Consider the following 18,336-nt stretch of genomic DNA (forward strand, 5'->3'; position numbering starts at 1 on the left):
TGAACCAATTTATAAATCAATTACTATTTTTAATTCGATATTTAATTGTGTTGATCCTTGGCGATCTTTTGAATGACTTATACCTCAATTCAAATTAATAAACTTGGAAACAAACTAATTTACAAATTCGGACATATCGCAAATTTGTGCCGCGTTACTATACCCCTTTTAAATCTAATTTTGACTTTCACACTTGGATAATTTAAATTTTTTGATACAAAAATTCTGAACAATGAATATATTCATGGTTCATGAACATTCATTTTTGAGGCAAGAAAAAAACTGAGGTTAAATCGTCTTTCATTACTTTTTTTGCTTAATAAATATTATAATAAATCAAGGGGTAATTCATTCCCAGTTTCATTGACAAGGGCTTCTGCTTTTTCAAGTTTCGCGATGCAAAAATGGGTTTCTCGGGTTTCGCAATGCAATTTTTTGGTTATTCGAGTTTCGCAATGCAAAAATTGAGTTTCCCAGGTTTCGGGATGCAATGCGTCGGCTCCAAAGAAGACTAATGTAAGTCTACTTACAGTAGTATAAAAAGATGGTATCATTGGTTGCAGAAACCTTAGAACTACATCCCCACAAAATTTTATGTTAATTAAGATATTCCTGAAAAAGTTACAAAAACAAAACTGAAAATCAGCGTGCCCAATTATCAAGTTTTTTGCCCACAATTTTACTGTAAATAACTTAAAAGTAGCGTTAACTAAAAAATATTCAATGCGTAAGTATGATACAAAAGTTTCAAAAGCTGAAAGTATATTAATTACAGTGAAATTAATAAAAATAAATTTTAGCTGTTAAACTTTAAAGCTCTCTCCTGTAAGGTTTACATTTTAGACTTGCAATAGTCTTCTTCGCAGCCGACGAATTGTGGTTCTTTTTTTCAGGTTTCGCGATGCAATTTTTGGATTTTTCTGGTTTAGCGATGTAATTTTTGGGATTCTCGGATATAAAGAAGTAATTCTCGGACGATTGAGAAGCCTTTCTCAATATGAGTTACCCCTTGTAATAAAGTAACTTTTTGAGATTTCACCTATAAAACAATTCCATTTTGAGATAATACTTTACAGTAATTCTTTTTTCCTATAAGGACAAAATGTTAAAATATTGTTTTAAACTTAAAAAATTAAGTTCTTATGATTCAAATCTTAAGAAATGCTTAAAGATTATCTAAAATTTGAGTAAGTTGGTTAATTTTTAAATTTTGTAAGCTCAAACACAAAAAAAATAATACAATAAATAAGCTTCAATGAAAATATAAAACTACTTTTAGTTGAGTTTTGATTTAAAAGCCAGTTTCGAGAACCTTTAAATCTTTTTTATTGAAAATCAAGCGTCATTAGCCTTTTATTTTTAATTAATTTAAAGATTAGTTTGGTATTTCTAAAGAACGCAATCTCAAGCTTTTTTATGACAACAATTTTCTCAGAAAGTTTAATATTATTTTTATGCAAAGAAATAAAACTAAAATATTGAATCATAAATCAAAGCTGTGACCAAAATAGACAAGGAAGATCTGAAACTATTGTCCTATTATTGTGAACCAGAGCTAAGTTCTGCAAAGAAGTAAAAATACAGTAGGAGTGATTATGAAAGAATCACAGTTAATAGTTAATCAAATAAATTTAGAAAGTATTATTAGGAGGTAAAGTACAGAAATTTTGTGAAATGTTAAATGTCTTATTTTGTTGTCATAAAATGTAGCTAATACAATCTTGCTATTTAAGTTGTTTCGTCGAACACTTTTGGCACTCTTCTCAGTTTAGTAAAAAGCAATTGTCTTAGAAGTACAAAGAATCTAATTATTTGGGAATTGAGGTAGTGCCAAAAACTTTGGAATAAAAGATTTTTACTTGGACCGACTGTTTTTAGACGGGTTCTTATGAATTCCATATCGCTCATTTAACATTGCGTAAAATTTCTTTTTCAGGTCATATGACTATTTGCATGATTCTCATTAAGTTTTTTGATTTGACAATTCTCACTTTAGTGTTAAATCCACTCTCAGGAATATTGGGATTCTAACATAATCTTTTGTTTTTAATTTCACAAACTCACTAATTAGAGGATAATTTTGAGAAAGAATTTAATTCAGGCCAATAAGTAGTTCTCACCCTGTACTCCAAAACGCTACCGTGGAAATATGGTATCATTTCAATAGGGAAATGGCTTTTAATTAAAAGGAAAGATGCAAGTGATACAGCATTTAAGTTAATTAGGGAAAATTTCTATCACAAGATATACTACTTGTGTAAACAGAGACAAAAAGTAGAGAGATATTGACTCTGTGAATAAAAAGGAAAAAAAAATCAATTTTAATTATTTACCATTTTTTTCGTTGGATCCCCTGTGCAGAGATTTGTCTCACAATTCTCTTACTACAATTGGCCGACGTTTATTCCGCGGAGCCCCATCCCTCAGAAGTCTGCAATTGGACAGCAATGAGATCACTTGTCTAGATGAACAGGCATTCAAGGGATTAACCGAATTGGAAATACTGTAAGTATAAATAACTATAAATTGATTAAAATTACCATTGCAAATGAATCAAGTGTGTATACGATAAATTGTATCTCACCCACTCGCATTTATTGTCTTTGTCTTGTCCTCCCGAAATCATTGGCAACTTGTAGAACACTCAACAATAACAACTTGACAACACTGCCGAAAGATTTATTTAGCGGCATGGCGCGATTACGTGCTCTTCGTCTGTCCGACAATCCATTTGCCTGCGATTGTCATCTGTCTTGGCTTTCGAGGTTCCTGAGGAGTGCCTCACGTCTTGCACCGTACACCAAATGCCATTCACCAAGCCAATTGAAAGGACAAAACGTGGGTGACCTGCACGATTCGGAGTTCAAATGTTCAGGTATCGTCTCTCTTCATTTCTCTATGATTTTTTTTTCTTATTGCTCGAGCTCAGAAGGAGGGCAATATCTATAATCTATTGATTTTACTATTACTTACGTTATATCATCCCTTTACCCTTGAGAAATTAAACTTACCTATAATTTTGAGAATATGAAATTATTTGTAGAGAAGCTATATAGAGGAAGGCTTTCAGGATTCGCACACACTTTGGCTTCGAACAGTTCATACTTTTTGCCATATTTCCCAATCGGTGGCAGCCAAAATCCCGAAAGCCAAAATCCCGAACGCCAAAATCCCGAAAAGACCAAAATCCCGAAAAACAAAATCCCTAAAGCCAAAATCCCGAAAGCGAAAATCCCGAAAGCCAAAATCCCGAATGTACCAAATCCTGAAAGGGATGAAAATATATGGGGGAAAATGTTTAGAATCATTTTCCAAGACACAGAAGATTTCCCTTTGCCTCCAGAAAGCGCGGGTGCCATCGTGGAAGTAGCTATGACACTTTTAAGAATTCGGTATTTTGGCTTTCGGGATTTTGGCCCATTCGGGATTTTGGCTTTCGGGATTTCGGCTTTCGGGATTTTGGCTTTCGGGATTTTGACCGGGACCTTTTCCCAATTCAATGGTTTTTTCTCAATAAAAAAAAAATCATAGTGGCATATCTTTGAATGAATAGAGACCTCAAAAATGAGATCTCTGAATTCAGGAAGGTCATTTGAAGGTTATTTGAAAACCGAAAGCATAATAAACTCATATTGTCCCCTGCTCCATACCATAAAAACACTTGTTTTATAACATATTTTATTGACCTTCCGGAATTAGGAGACCAAAAGTTATCTGTTAAGCCAAAACCGTAAAAAATCATGAAATTGGAACTTATTCTCTGGATTTAAAAAAATGCATTTTTCGGAACAAAATACTGACTTTAATATGCCGATAAGATATATAAAATTTGTTTTTAATAATCAATTTTAGCTTACAAGAATATAATTTAATTCTGAAGAGAGTAATACTTAATTATTTTCATTTGGTGAATAAGTTTTTTTTATTTCTTTCCTGTAAATTTGTCCTGGAAAAATCGGAAAGGGAGAACACTAGCTTCAAAATTTTCGATTTTTGTCCGATCACTCAAGCTGCTCATCTATTGCTTTCGTCTTTGTATCTTCGAAAATAATTCGAATTGACTTCTGAAATTTTTGTGGTTCAGTTGAGTTCCTTAAATTTGAAGTCCTCAAATTTGAACGACAGTTGAATACAAAATATAAAATATGAGGTTATGTAAAAGAAATTTTGCGTTGATGTTTCCTCGATATTATCGTACTTCGTACTATATTTATTTCCTCAACAAATTCCATCTATGTAACAACAAATTATATTGATAAATTCACTTGGGAAAGTGAACTATACATGAATTCCGTTACGTTTTTGAAAAGATTGTTCAAATTTGAGGAGTGAGAAATGTCATCTATACTCCCAAATGTTAAAATTTGAGGAACTCTACTGTATATTCTTAGATACTTTATCTGTCGAATTAAGCAAAAAAAATATTTTTCGACCATGTAATTCGGGAAACCCCCTTAAGATATTGTTTCATATTATTTGAGTTCTTGAATGTGTAAAATATATATAGCTCTTTATAACGCATTTATCAACAAATTTTGCCTCAAATTTAATTTGACAGGTGTCAAAATTTTCAATAAATGTAAACCGACTTTAATCATGATAAATCCATTATTTTCAACTACAAATTCAAACCTTCTGTATTATGGTGCTATTCTAATTGAAATGAAAAGAGAAAATGTTTCTCTTGTACATGTTTATTTTTCTAACACTTTACTGTTCTCAAGTGCTTCTGCATTATCGACTTTTCTTTGTTTTGGTTCTTGCCTTGACTGTTTTCCTCAGTCTTCGTCGTGTTATAGAACTACCAGACAGTCGATTATGTAGCAGCAATTGAGAACAGTAATGGGCTAAAAAATCTTCAGGAGAAAGTCTTTCCCTTTTCATTTTTAATTGGAAGGAATAGCATCATTAATTCAGGGAAGGTTTTGATATGATTTTGAACAAGTTTATCAGTTTTTACACGATAATTCCAATATAAGTATACTACAAACTCCAGTGAGTTCAAGCACTCTGAGAATTTTCTTTCCCTCCTTCTATTTTTCTGTGAATTTTTCATTCTTTACTCAACAGCTACATCAAATGAATCATTTAGGTTTGTTTTGTTGCAATTGGCGGTTGATACCACCTACGATAAGGGTTATATTGTGCATAAATGGACACAATCAATGAGCATTTGTGTCTCATTATCCACCCTCATAATATACTTTTTTCCTATGCACCTCCAAACTCTCGCAATTTGAATGTGATGTTGAGCATACTGTTGTCAGACCCATTTAAATTAGGCATCATAAATTATTCACAATTAATCGGTATATTCATTGGTAACATAATCGAATTGGAATACCAAATTGCGACAATTATTTTCAAATAAGTCACCAATTACATTAATTCAGCGGTATATACTGTTTTCTGGTTCTCAAGCTCCTTTCCACGCACACCCAACATCATTTGCTGCTGATTGAAAATTTATAGACTTTATAAATTGATTTCCCCTTTAGTCAGTGAAACGGGAAGAGGCAGTGGCGAGGAAATGTAGAGACTAATCGAATACGGGATTTTAAACAAAAGTAGAATAGCTAAGGAATGGATTTACAAAGCCAAGAAATTCGTGGAATTAATTTAGTTTTTCTTCATCACAAATTAAAGTTAAATGCTAGGCGATTTATTTAGATAAATCATTTTCTTTTGGTTTTTCCAAGTTCAAGGCTCCGGCACACCTTTTGGATCGGTCAAATTTCATGGAATAAAAATTCACTTCTCTTTCTTTTTCAAAAGAATTGCATAAGTCTATCCCAGTCTTTCGGTCTCAAAATTGGACTGAACCAAATTTAATTTGGTGTGATGTTTAAAGGAAGAAGAAGGGTGCGAATGAGTAGGATAGGCATATGCTAAACTTTTAAGAAAGAAAAGGATGTGAATTTTGATTTTATGAAATTTGACCGATCTAAAAGCTGTGTCAGAGCCATCAGGATTTAAATTTAAAAAGATTTCTGTGAATTTATTTCTTAACCGATTTTGGCGACTTTGGGTCCCCTGGAAAGGTCTTAAAATACCCCGACAAGTTTAAATCAGTTTTATATTTGACCAGACTCCTTTTTGTTAGGTCTTTGATAATTCCCTTTTTGAACTACGGTTCTGAATTATTACCGAAGAACGGAATCGTTTAAAACCGTTTTTCAATTCACGTTAGCCTTTTGTCTTCGAACTGAAAATAGATTACGGTTGGCTGGTAATTTGGCTGGTTCCATTCTCGGTCTATCATTTTTCTTTTCTGGAATATCAAGCAAACATCTCAGGAGTACAAAGCCTTAAAAAATTAAGCTTTTCCTCACTTTACCCGATATTTCACTGCAGTTGTTTCGGTGTAAATTATGAAGTTATGTATCCTTAGATAGCTTTTAATGCACAATTTCAAAATATATCAGAAAAGCAATTCTCTTTAAGAAAAAAACTTACCATTATAGGTTTCAGTGTCTCCTTGTAAAAATTTATGGAAAGAATGAAAGTTGATTGGTCCTTGCTCCTATCTTGAAGTTTGTATATACGTAGAGGACTTTATTTCCCTACTACTTTATATTGATAAATTGCAGTACCTTGCATTCATCGTTATTCCTGGTTCTTCAACTAGACCTACATGTCTTCATGTTCCTGAAGGGGAAGTCTGTAATGATATGACAATGTCATATGACAAATTTTCGTGGTAAAATCAGGAGCAGGACAACTTAAAAGTAAAATCATAGTGAGCATCGAATGGCCATTGCAAGGAGCTTTATGAAGCTTTTAATACCTCATATAAGTCGGATTTATGATTAATTCTTCCGGATTTACCATATAAAAAATTTCAAATTTAGCATATGACATTGTCATACTGTTACAGAATTCCCCTACCGGTTCAGGCAGGTTTTGTAATTCTCTTTTTGTGAAAGGTATTGTTCTTTGGAATTTACTACCTAGGGAACGGCAGAGAGGGTTTATCTTGAATCATGTAGCCTCCACTTATTCATCAAGTCCTTCTCAGTTATGAATTTTTAAAACAAATATTTGTAGGGGAAAGTACTCTTTTTTCGAACGTTCAAGCCTTCGAATAATGTGAATTTTCTCTTATTTTTCTTAAGAGATTTACATATTTCTATTAATTAATAATTATGTCATAATTTGTGTAAGCCTCTTAGGAGAAATAAAAGAACATTCATATGATTCGAAGGCATGAACGTTCGAAGGGAGAGTACTTTCCCCTACATACAGACCACAGTTTGTTCTATTTCTACACTCAGAAAAATAATCGAGTAAAACTTACTTGAATCGATGTTGAATTGACTCTTTTTCGTTGTGATTTTCGATTAACTATACTTTAGAGTTGATTTTACTTCTATTTAGGTGTAATATTCGAAAGAGTTGTTTTAACTTCTTTTTCCTAAAATTATCAGACAAAAGAGTGTAAATAACTCTTTTTAAGACTGAAAATAACTCATTTTAAGAGTTTAAATAACTCGTTCCAAGAGTTAAAAAAAATCTTTTTTGGAGTTAAAATAACTCTTTCAAATCCCAAAATGAATAGATTTTGCAATTTTATGTTTTCTTTTAGTTTATCATTTTCTTTATGATTATTTTCTTGATCTCAAGTTCCCTATGTTCCGAGCGAAATATCACGTATGGTGCACGCACATGTCTTCATGAAACACTGTTAGGCATATTTCTAGTTGATGCTCCCTATGAGGTTTGTCACTCGAAAATCTTCTTGACTGAAGTATATTCTTAAAACGAAAACACTTAAGCATATACTTCAGTCGAGATGAAATTTTACATCGAAAAAGAGTAATAATTACATCGATATTTGACGAGATAATTCAACTCGCACGCAGAGTTGTTTCAACTCTATTTACTAAATTTTACAACGAAAAATAGTAACAATTACATCGATATTCGTAGAGTTAATTCAACTTGTCCGTACAGTTGTTTCAACTCTACAGATTTTTTCTTAGTGCACAAATTTCTATAAATTTTGTCCTCTGAAGTTGAATATTCGATTAAAAAATCGGATTATTTGGTGCTACCCCAGTGGGTAGTGCCTTAGTTTCCCCTAGGTCAGATTCATTAAACACTGAGAAAAAAACAGGGGTGCGATTAACTTTTATTACTCATAACTTTAACACTTTTTAGGTGTAAAAATATCAACATTTTTAGTGTTAATTTTACACCTTTTTAATGGTAAAATTGACATGAAAAAGAGTAACTTTAACCCCTAATACACCTAAAAAGGGTAATATTTACACCGTTTTCGGATCAATACTGCAGGGCAAAATTAACTTTTCCAGAATGTTATTTTAACTTTTTCGGATTTCTCTCAGTGAAGGAATATGGGAAAAATATGAGGTATTCGAAGCCAGAATGTGTACGAAGCCTGAAAGCTTTCGCAAAGTCACGAATTAAAGCATTCGGAAAAATTGGGATGCTTTGCAACACTCTGTTTCGGATCTTAAATAGTTCATTTTATGTGTATGATATTTTATATTAAAGCTCCCAAACTGCTAATTTTTCCCCTTACTCATTGCATGTATATTGTATCCCCTTCTGCGATAATGCAAATGAATTGAGGCGAGAAATAATGCAATATATTTGGCGTCTTTCTCACCAAGTGTTAATTTTCCATCCCCCCAAAACATTTTCCATTTTGCTCAACATATCACTTCCCTGGGTGTATTGTATACCATTTGGGGGGTGGTGGTATCCCTTTCCGCTTGATCGAAAGGGCGATCGTCGACGTCGTATAAACACGTGGTGACGGTGGAGGTAATTTTATAAATTATGTAGCCTGACGAAGGGTATTGATAGCAAAATTGTGCGGTGTTTGCTTGTTGATTTGGTGGCTTTTGTAATTATTTTCACGAAAAAGCAATCACAAGCCCGCACAGCAATTGAAATGTGCAGAAACACTTCGTCAGCCGTTTTATAGTTTAGAGTGCAAAGAATTTTCAAATGGATGGGGTCGTTAATTGAATTCAATACTTGTGTGGGGGGGAAATAGTTGAAAACTATTAATTTTCAATTTGTTATTATTGTGCACTTGGGCCAGTTGTTTCTACCTTCCAATATTGGTTTGACTTGATGTAATTAAATTTCTCCAATGTGGTTCTCCTCTCACTTTTACACACAAAAAAAAAGGTTTGGCGGAAAATGCACAAATGGAGTGTGGAGCAAGGAGTTCATGCCCCCATCCGTGTCGCTGTGCTGATGGTATTGTTGACTGCCGGGAGAAAAGTCTATCCAGTGTACCAACTTCACTTCCTGAAGACACCACTGAACTGTAAGTTGGAAAAGTTATACAATCCCTTCTTTCAACCAAAAAAATAAAAAATAAATTTATTTACCATGAGAAATGAAAAGCTCCATGTGGATGATTTTGCCCTTTCTCTACCCCGAAAAAATTTAAAGATACAGTTGAAAACTATTTTATTCACTTCCTGGTTTGAAATGCTGGGATTTTGCTTTCCTTTCTGCATTTTATTAAAACTTTTCTTCACAACTTCACGCATCAACTTCTCGATGAGATTTGTTGAAAATATTTAAATAGGGGAAAGCTGAGTTTATTCCAAGTTATTTTTTATTTAATTTTATTTAGCTAGAACATTTAAGGATAATATTGAGCAATTGAATTAGGCATTGAATAAACGAGCAGTAAAAAGTAAAAATTGATCAGCAAAAAATTCGAAATGAACAGTAAAAATAAAAAAGGTCAGTAAAAAATAAAAAAAGGGTAGCAAAAAGTTTAAAAAGATCAGTAAAAAATTAAAAAAGAGCAGTACTTTATTAAAAGAGGTCAGTAAAAAATGAAAAGTGGTCACCAAAAAATTAAACATGCTCAGTAAAAAGTAAAAAGTGATCAGTGAAAAATAAAACATGATCAGTAAAAAGTAAAAGATGATCAGTAAAAAACAAAAAGTGGTAAGTAAAAAATAAAAAGTAGTCAGTAAAAAATTTAAAATGAGCAGTAAAAATATTGAATTTGGTCAGTAGCAAATTAAAAATGATCAGTAAAAATATTTAAAAAAAGCAGCAAAAAATTAAAAATGTGCAGTAAAAAATAAAAAGTGGTCAGCAAAAAATTTAAAACGAGCAGTAGAAATATTCGAGATGATCACTAAAAAGTTAAAAATTGATCAGCAAAGAATTAAAAATGAGCAGTAAAAAATGAAAAATGGTCAGTAAAAAACAAAAACTGGTCAGCAAAAAAATAAAAAATGATCAGTGAAAAATAAAATATGGTCAGTAAAAAATTAAAAATGAGAAGTAAACAATAAAATTTGATCAGTAGAAAATCAAGTGATCAGCAAAAAATAAAAAATGGTCAGTAAAAAGAAAGTGGTCAGCAAAAAATTAAGTGATCAGTGAAAAATTAAATATGGTCAGTAAAAAAAGGTCACTGACCACTTTTAATTTTTTGCTGATCACTTTCTATTTTTTACTGATCAAATTTTATTTTTTACTGACCAATTTATATTTTCTACTGCTCGTTTTTAATTTTTTACTGACCAATTTATATTTTTTACAGACCACTTTTAATTTTTTACTGACCACTTTTAATTTTTTACTGACCACTTTTAATTTTTTACTGACCACATTTAATTTTTTACTGTTCACTTTTAATTTTTTACTGACCAATTTTTATTTTTTACTGACCACTTAATTTTTTATTGACCTATTTATATTTTCTACTGCTCGTTTTTAATTTTTTACTGACCACATTTAATTTTTTACTGTTTACTTTTAATTTTTACTGACCACTTAATTTTTTGCTGACCACATTTAATTTTTTACTGTTCACTTTTAATTTTTTACTGACCAATTTTTATTTTTTACTGACCACTTAATTTTTTACTGACCAATTTATATTTTCTACTGCTCGTTTTTAATTTTTTACTGACCAATATGTATTTTTTACAGACCACTTTTAATTTTTTACTGACCACTTTTAATTTTTTACTGACCACTTTTAATTTTTACTGACCACATTTAATTTTTTACTGACCACTTTTAATTTTTACTAACCACATTTAATTTTTTACTGTTTACTTTTAATTTTTACTGACCAATTTTTATTTTTACTGACCACTTTTTTTTACTGACCTCTTTTAATTTTTTGCTGACCAATTTTTATTTTTTACTGCTCATTTTTAATTTTTTGATGACCACTTTTTAATATTTCACTGATCAATACGAATATTTCTACTGATCATTTTTAATTTTTTGCTGACTACTTTTAATTTTTTACTGACCATATTTTCTTTTTACTGATCATTTTTAATTTTTTGCTGATTAATTTTTGATTTTTTACTGCTCAACTCAAATATATCTACTGATCAATTCGAAGTTTTTACTGACCAAATTTAACTTTTTACTGACAAAATTTTACTTTTTACTGACAAAATTGAACATTTTTGCTGATTATTTCGAATTATTTGCTGATCAAATTTGATTTTCTGCTGACCACTTTTGACTTTTTACTGACCATTTGTTTTTTGGAATTGAATTATATATGACAAATAAACGCAATCTTTTCCTTTCGAGCAACCATACTATTACACTTTGAACATCATCCATAAAGTTGTGAAACAGAATAAGCTCATCAGCCTGTCATTTTTCTCTATTTTTTGTTAATTTTGTAATTTTCCTGCAGACGACTGGAACAAAATTATATCACAGAATTGCCACCGAGAGCTTTTGCAAATTATCGTCGCCTGAGAAGAATCGATGTGTCCAACAACAACATTTCCCGTGTTGCTCATGATGCGTTTAGTGGATTGAAAGCACTTGCTTCACTGTGAGTACATTCCTATCTTGTGCTTATTTCTATTTATTCAATAAGAAACACCAATTTGGAGAAGATTTCACAAACATTCCTGCCGCCATATGAAAAAGCTTAAAAAGCAATAAAAGCACTTGAAGATCGGATTTCTCTCTATACAGCCAATTTTTTTGCCTTCCCCTAACTTTTCTCTTTCTTGGGTAGAATTCTCTATGGGAATAAAATCAAAGATCTGCCCAGCGGTGTCTTCAAGGGTCTCACATCCCTCCAGCTACTCCTTCTCAATGCCAATGAAATCAATTGTATACGGAAGGACACTTTTAGAGATTTGCACAGTCTGAGTTTGCTATCTCTCTACGACAACAATATACAATCACTGGCAAATGGTACTTTTGATTCTATGAAAAGCATTCAGACACTGTAAGTAACATTTCCTTATACTTTCAATTTGTATCTTTTCCATTATATAGTGCCTTTATTCCTGTTTTCACACATACTTTTTCTCTCTTTGCTCCTTTTTTTTTTTGGGCGGGTGGAATTTATCACTTGAAGATGGGGAGATGTCTTTTGAGAACAGAAGCTTTTAAGTTACATATTTTTGGACTTTTACAGTTCCATTGCATAAAATGTCTTCTTTCATATTAAATTGACTGATAAATATTTTATGAGATATTTGTTGAAGATGTTATATCCTTGGAATTTTCACTCCTTTATATCGCGTGAAAATTTATAGACTACACAGAAAAAAAATGTGATGGTTTAGTATTTCACGAGTAGGTAACATTTGATCTCTTAAATAAGCCCCGCCCATAAGTGATTTTAGATTACGCCCATTTGATTGCTGACATTTTCAACATTCATTGAAGCGATATTCATAAAAAAACTACTTTTGTAACTTTTAATCCAGAAAGAAATAAAAGTTCGCTTTTGAGCAAATATGCCACGCCCCTTACAAGTGTTATGTTTGAAAAAATTGTAAATTGGGTATAAGAAAAAATCTCAGAAATATGTCTGGTTCTTCCCACTACCTTTCAGCTTTGCTAAAGCTTTGTACATTAATCAAGACAAAACATATTTTAAAAAAAAGTGGGCGTGGCCTCTAAATAGACGTTGCGTCGTGAGGAATGTACAGTGTAACTCTCACTCTGTAAATGTATTTTCCATTTATTTGTATTTCTCCATTCGGACTTGATGAGAAAACAAGATTTCTCTTGAAAAGTTTTTAGAAGTTCTCGATTTATATTGCTTTCTAAGAACTTTCATATTTTGCTTTAACCCTTTAAGAACGAAAATATCAAAAATTGAGGACTAAAAAAAATTTCGAACTTTTCAGAGCAAAACATAACTTTAGATGACCGTAGGAACATTTTTAGGGGGACACAATCGGCCTTAAACGATTTATTGGCAAAACAAAAGGATAATTCTAACTATCAAGTATTTTTACCTTATCTTTAAATAAATTCAAAACCTGATTTTGTTTTTACTTTGAGGAACTATATCGAGAAAACAGTAGAATTCTTCAAGTTTTTGCCTATAAATTAGACAAGTTCTCTGAAATTATATCATTGAAATTTTGAGTGATTCGAACTCTGATTCAATTCATTTATATAAATTTAACAGATTGATACAAAAAATACGCAAAACCAGAGATTTTACTAAATTCTCAGATTCGAGAGCACAATACCTTTAAAAGCTTTAAGATACCTTTAAAAATATTTTGTAGTGATTTCATCAAGAAATATTAAGAATTAGGGTAAGAGCTCATAATTTTGGACAGTTTCTAAAATTGGACACTTTGAGGGTAAAGTTGGACACTAAAATTAAATTGATTAAAATTATAGATTATTACTTTAATATTTGATTAATAATGAATTCTATTTTAATATTTGTTCCTTTTTGGAAGATTTTAACACTGAATAGTTAAATTTTGAATATATTTGAGTTAAAATTGCTTTATTGAAAATTCAGCTATTGCTTACGAGAAATATGATATAATGATTTAAGTGATATTATTAAATATTCATTGAATATTGTGTTGATTTACGTTAATGGTGATTTGTACATTTGACCTGAATTGAGATTTGCCTTGTGAATTACGTTTTTCGTGTGAAAAATGGACAATTTTCCCAGAGATTAACCAATGAGGTGATACTTCTTAATTTGGACAGGTGTTTTTCTCACGAAATTTCGTGAAGTTTTAGTTTTTATGATGACTAGGTTGGACAAATGCCTGAAGAAACAAAGGAGCATCATCTCTATTCGAACGGGATGTAGTGAAAAAAACTTCGAAAGCCTCCCGGAAAGGGTCAAGGAATGCGTGAATCCGCGCGCACTTGGAGTACTGAAGTCAACTCACTTTAATGAATGATATAGCAAATTTCTGGGCTTCTTGTGACATTCTACGTCTCCCTTACATGAACAGGAAGAAGACTTGGTAAGATTGGTTCATGAAATGAAAAACAATGAGCATCCTATTGAGGCGAATGAGCTGTCCAAATTTACAGCCAAATTGTTCAAATTAATGACCAAGGTGTCCAAAATTTGAGTCAAATTCACTTCTGTATATCAATACATTTTTAAACGTATTAAAACTAATTTTAGTAAAAAGAAAGACGATAAACCCTTGCCAAGTTTCTAAACAACCCTTCTGGCAAGAGGGTAACAAAAAAATCAATTAGTATTGAAAATATCGCACTTCAAACTTAAAGCATTAATGTTTATAAGCACTCTCCCTGTCCAAAATGATGAGCCCTTGCCCTACGACTATTAGAGCAGATTTTAGATTTAAAAAAAAAAATTGAAAATATCGCAAGACAGGGGGTCGTGACATTAAATGCTCTAATCGCTAATAGCAATTCAATTTGCAGTTTTTTTGTTAATAATTTTTATTTCCTGACAATTGTAGCTATTATAGATTTCTAAGATGTGGAGGCCCGGTGCCGTGGCCTCAGGGAACCCACCTAAATCCGGCACTGCACATAAGTGGCAATTTTAAGGGGCGTGGCTTATTTTTTATATAAATAATGCCCATCTACTGTTAATGGAAATTAAAAGCGTTTTTTTTTAAGGAGGAGCATGTGTTATCTATATTATTAGATTTTGGGAATAAATTAATTGAAATTTAATTGACTACAGTTTCCAAAAGAGGCGTGACTAAAATGATTTATTATTGAAACTTATTCTGGCGTGTAAAATAGTATTTCTAGAATAAGACAATGTGAAAAACTTGGTCTAACATCAAAATCAAAACTGATTTTCAGATGTATTTCTTTGATTCTAAAAGTTAAATTCCTGATTAGTATATTTTTTCTGCTAAAATAGACTCCGCCCTTTTTGCAACATTTCATTAAAACTTGAGTTAAGTATTTTGCAAAACGAGAATAAAACTGTGTAAAACTTGGAATAACAGGGAAAAAGACTTTTTTTTTAATCTATAATTAATCTCTTAACTTCGTTAAAAAGGCGTTATGGCGTTATTTGATAAGTAAATAAAAAGCTTGATAATGATCCACCTATTTTGATGCCACGCCCACTTGTATACATCATCCTCTTCATAAATTCTTAATTGTGTTTTTTTCATAAACGAAACAGATAAGACAGATAGAAGAGGAAATTCCATTTAAATATTTCAAATATTTAAAAATACTTTGATTTTCCATGACAAATTTTTCAGATGGGCGTGGCTTATTTTGTTGTTATTGAGGAAATTGGGTGTGATATGAAAAGTAATGAGTGAAAGCATCATATCGGTTGGAATAATATCTACTACTTATTTAGAAGTAGGTGTATTAAGTTTCATTGGATTCATCTTTCTAGAGGGGCGTATCTAAAGAGAATATAAGGGCGGAGCTTAAAAGTGAGGTGGCATAAATATCTCAAATTTTAGGAATACCCATTTTACCTTCTTGAAAATCCATTTTTTTTGAATTCGTAGGCAAATTGCATGAAATTTTCTTAATCTAGATTTAAATATCAATTTCTTAGAACATACCATAAAATTTTCTTTCTGTGTATACTGTAAAATTCAAAAGAGATTCATGAAAGTGTTTTGTCAGAAAGGAAAAAGGTGAAAAGTGTGGGAAAAAGAAATGAAAGGGTATATACAGGAGTGAGAGATGGTTGTTCCAAAAGCATGGGAAGGAATGGAGGTTGGGAAAATGAATGTGAATTTGGGTCGTGTCGACTCTCACCAAATTCTCCCCATCCAACAATTTACACTCTAAGCTTTTTGGTATATTTAAGAGCTTCTGGGCACACAAAATACTTGGGATCCGGAGAAAAAAAAAGACCCAAAGCGATTTAGCAGTGGCCAAACAACAAATCCATGTGACTTACAGTATCTCTTGTTATTTTTTCTCTCCCTATTTTTTTTTGTTCGTTTGCTGTTCATCCTCACCATTCAGTCATTTGGCGAAGAATCCATTTATATGCGATTGCAATTTGCGGTGGTTGGCCGATTATCTGCATAGGAATCCCATTGAGACAAGTGGAGCCCGCTGTGAATCCCCGAAGCGCATGCATCGACGCAGAATAGATGTGTTGCGAGATGATAAGTTCAAATGTAATTAAGAATTTTATACACACATTGGAATTTGAGAGGGTGGACTATCAACATTCACAATAATTTGTGAAGAGTCAAAAGTGAATTTTTCGAGTTATAGAGCTTTTGTTGCTTTGAATTCTATTTGAATGAAACGGGTTGTCGCTCTCTTTTATTTGACGAATCCGACGAATCGGTTAATTTGAAAACTTTGAGGTTCTGTTAAGTCTAACCTAGAAGATTTTACTCTTTTTTGTAGAAATTGAACTGAGCAAATAGGTTTTTTTCATTCACCATCAATTACAGTGCCCGCTTCGTAATCCGGATGATTGGGAGACAATTTGACACATGTCCGCTTCGTAATCCGGATGGATTTTTTGAATTTGTTCAACGTCTTGAAAATATAATACAAGGTTTTTTTCCGAGAATTAGAATAAAAGTTTTAAAGAAGTTTAAAAGGACAAAATTAGAGAATTCTATGCTGTTATACTTCATTTATTGAACAAATACTTCACAGGATAATTCATTCTCATTGCTGAACACACATGCATACATAACCTCAAAATGATTTTAAAGGTAACCGTCGATAACTCGTCCGGATTACGGCGATCCGGATTAGAGAGAGGGCACTGTACTTCTAATCTCAAAATATCAAGACATTATTCAGTCTGACTCTCGACTTAGTTTATAGTTTAGAAATTATCAAAAAATGTGAGGTTAGGCTGAACATAACCTTCGAAAGCTTTCCGGATTTTGAACGAAATGAACTGATATTCAATTCAAATTCATTTCAAAGTCTCCTTTTTCTTCCAAAAATACTATCTAAACTTAAAATATTTAATCTTAAAAATCCGAAAGAAATTAACGAATCTCGAAATGATTATTGCAATATTCGCTAGATTACCGTCGTTGCGGGTGACTTTGCACGTTTTTTCACTATTTTTCAACTTTGGCCTCTAACAGTGGGATGTTAAAGTGAAGGCAGGGGGGTGAATGGATAAAATTATTTGTATTCAGTTGTTAATGAATGGATTTTGTGCCACTAGCATTGATTTTATAAAATTTTACTATGTTAGAAAAAAATCAAAAAAAAGGCTTGCACTTGGGATAAGGTACGGGTGACTTTGCACTTTTTAATGAATGCTAAAAAATCAACAATTTCTGATAATAAACGACAATGACGATCTTCACGTCTAACGGCGTTATCACACTTGCACATTAATGTGATTCACCTTAATTGTCGCTTGTGAGCGTTTAAATATGTTATTTGTGTCTTTGAGTCACTTAATATTTTGGGTTTTTCAATTTATTGATAAAGAAGTGGACTTGGCCTGCAAAAATTAACTTAAATTTACCTAAAGCATAAATATTTTTCACATTAAAAAATTAAAGAGAAAATCGCATTAATTTTTCGCATTAATGCTATAAATCAATTTATATCAAATTTTGCGGGCCAAGTCTACCTTTTTATCAACAAGTAGATCAAATTTTGACTATAAAATGATTGAAACACACAAATTACACATTTGGACTCTCTCCAGCGAAAATTAATGTGAATCATATTAAAATTTTAATGTGCAAGTGTGATAACACAGTAAGGGTAAGATGCACGAGATCTACAAGTTGAGGTGGTCGCAATCTTTATTTGACGTTTCTGTCCACCATTTTGAATAACTGTCAAAAAATAAAACTGGTCCGATTGGGTTGAAATTTTAGTATGATGTAACTGATGTCAAGACCTTTTCAGAACGTATCTATGTTCCAGTGTACGTTAAGCATTTACCAAGATACAGAGGCTCAAAGTTTAAAATTTTGAAATATTCATATTTTGGCTATCTCTATTTTCTAATCCTGAATTTTAGAACCTGAACGAAATGCCTCAGTAACCATTAAAAATGGTTGAAGCTTTTATTTTACATATTTATTTACTCTTACATAATTAAAAAAATAAACGAAAAGTGTACTTATTTATTTTTTTATTTTTTCATCTTTG

General features: G+C 31.7%; 1 protein-coding gene across 2 annotated transcripts in view; it reads left to right on the forward strand.

Moving 5' to 3' along the window:
* The window catches only part of LOC129802974 (protein slit), a 161,958-nt gene that overhangs the window by 116,705 nt on the left and 26,917 nt on the right, over positions 1-18,336 (forward strand). For both annotated transcript variants that reach the window (XM_055849240.1, XM_055849241.1), the window contains exons 6-11: positions 2,362-2,505; positions 2,640-2,875; positions 9,163-9,304; positions 11,675-11,818; positions 12,008-12,223; positions 16,207-16,364. In XM_055849240.1, coding sequence (XP_055705215.1) covers positions 2,362-2,505; positions 2,640-2,875; positions 9,163-9,304; positions 11,675-11,818; positions 12,008-12,223; positions 16,207-16,364 — 1,040 coding nt within the window. The remainder of the gene's footprint in view (positions 1-2,361; positions 2,506-2,639; positions 2,876-9,162; positions 9,305-11,674; positions 11,819-12,007; positions 12,224-16,206; positions 16,365-18,336) is intronic.

The sequence above is a fragment of the Phlebotomus papatasi genome, chromosome 2, assembly GCF_024763615.1.
Source record: "Phlebotomus papatasi isolate M1 chromosome 2, Ppap_2.1, whole genome shotgun sequence".
Classification (NCBI taxonomy): Eukaryota; Metazoa; Arthropoda; class Insecta; order Diptera; family Psychodidae; genus Phlebotomus; species Phlebotomus papatasi.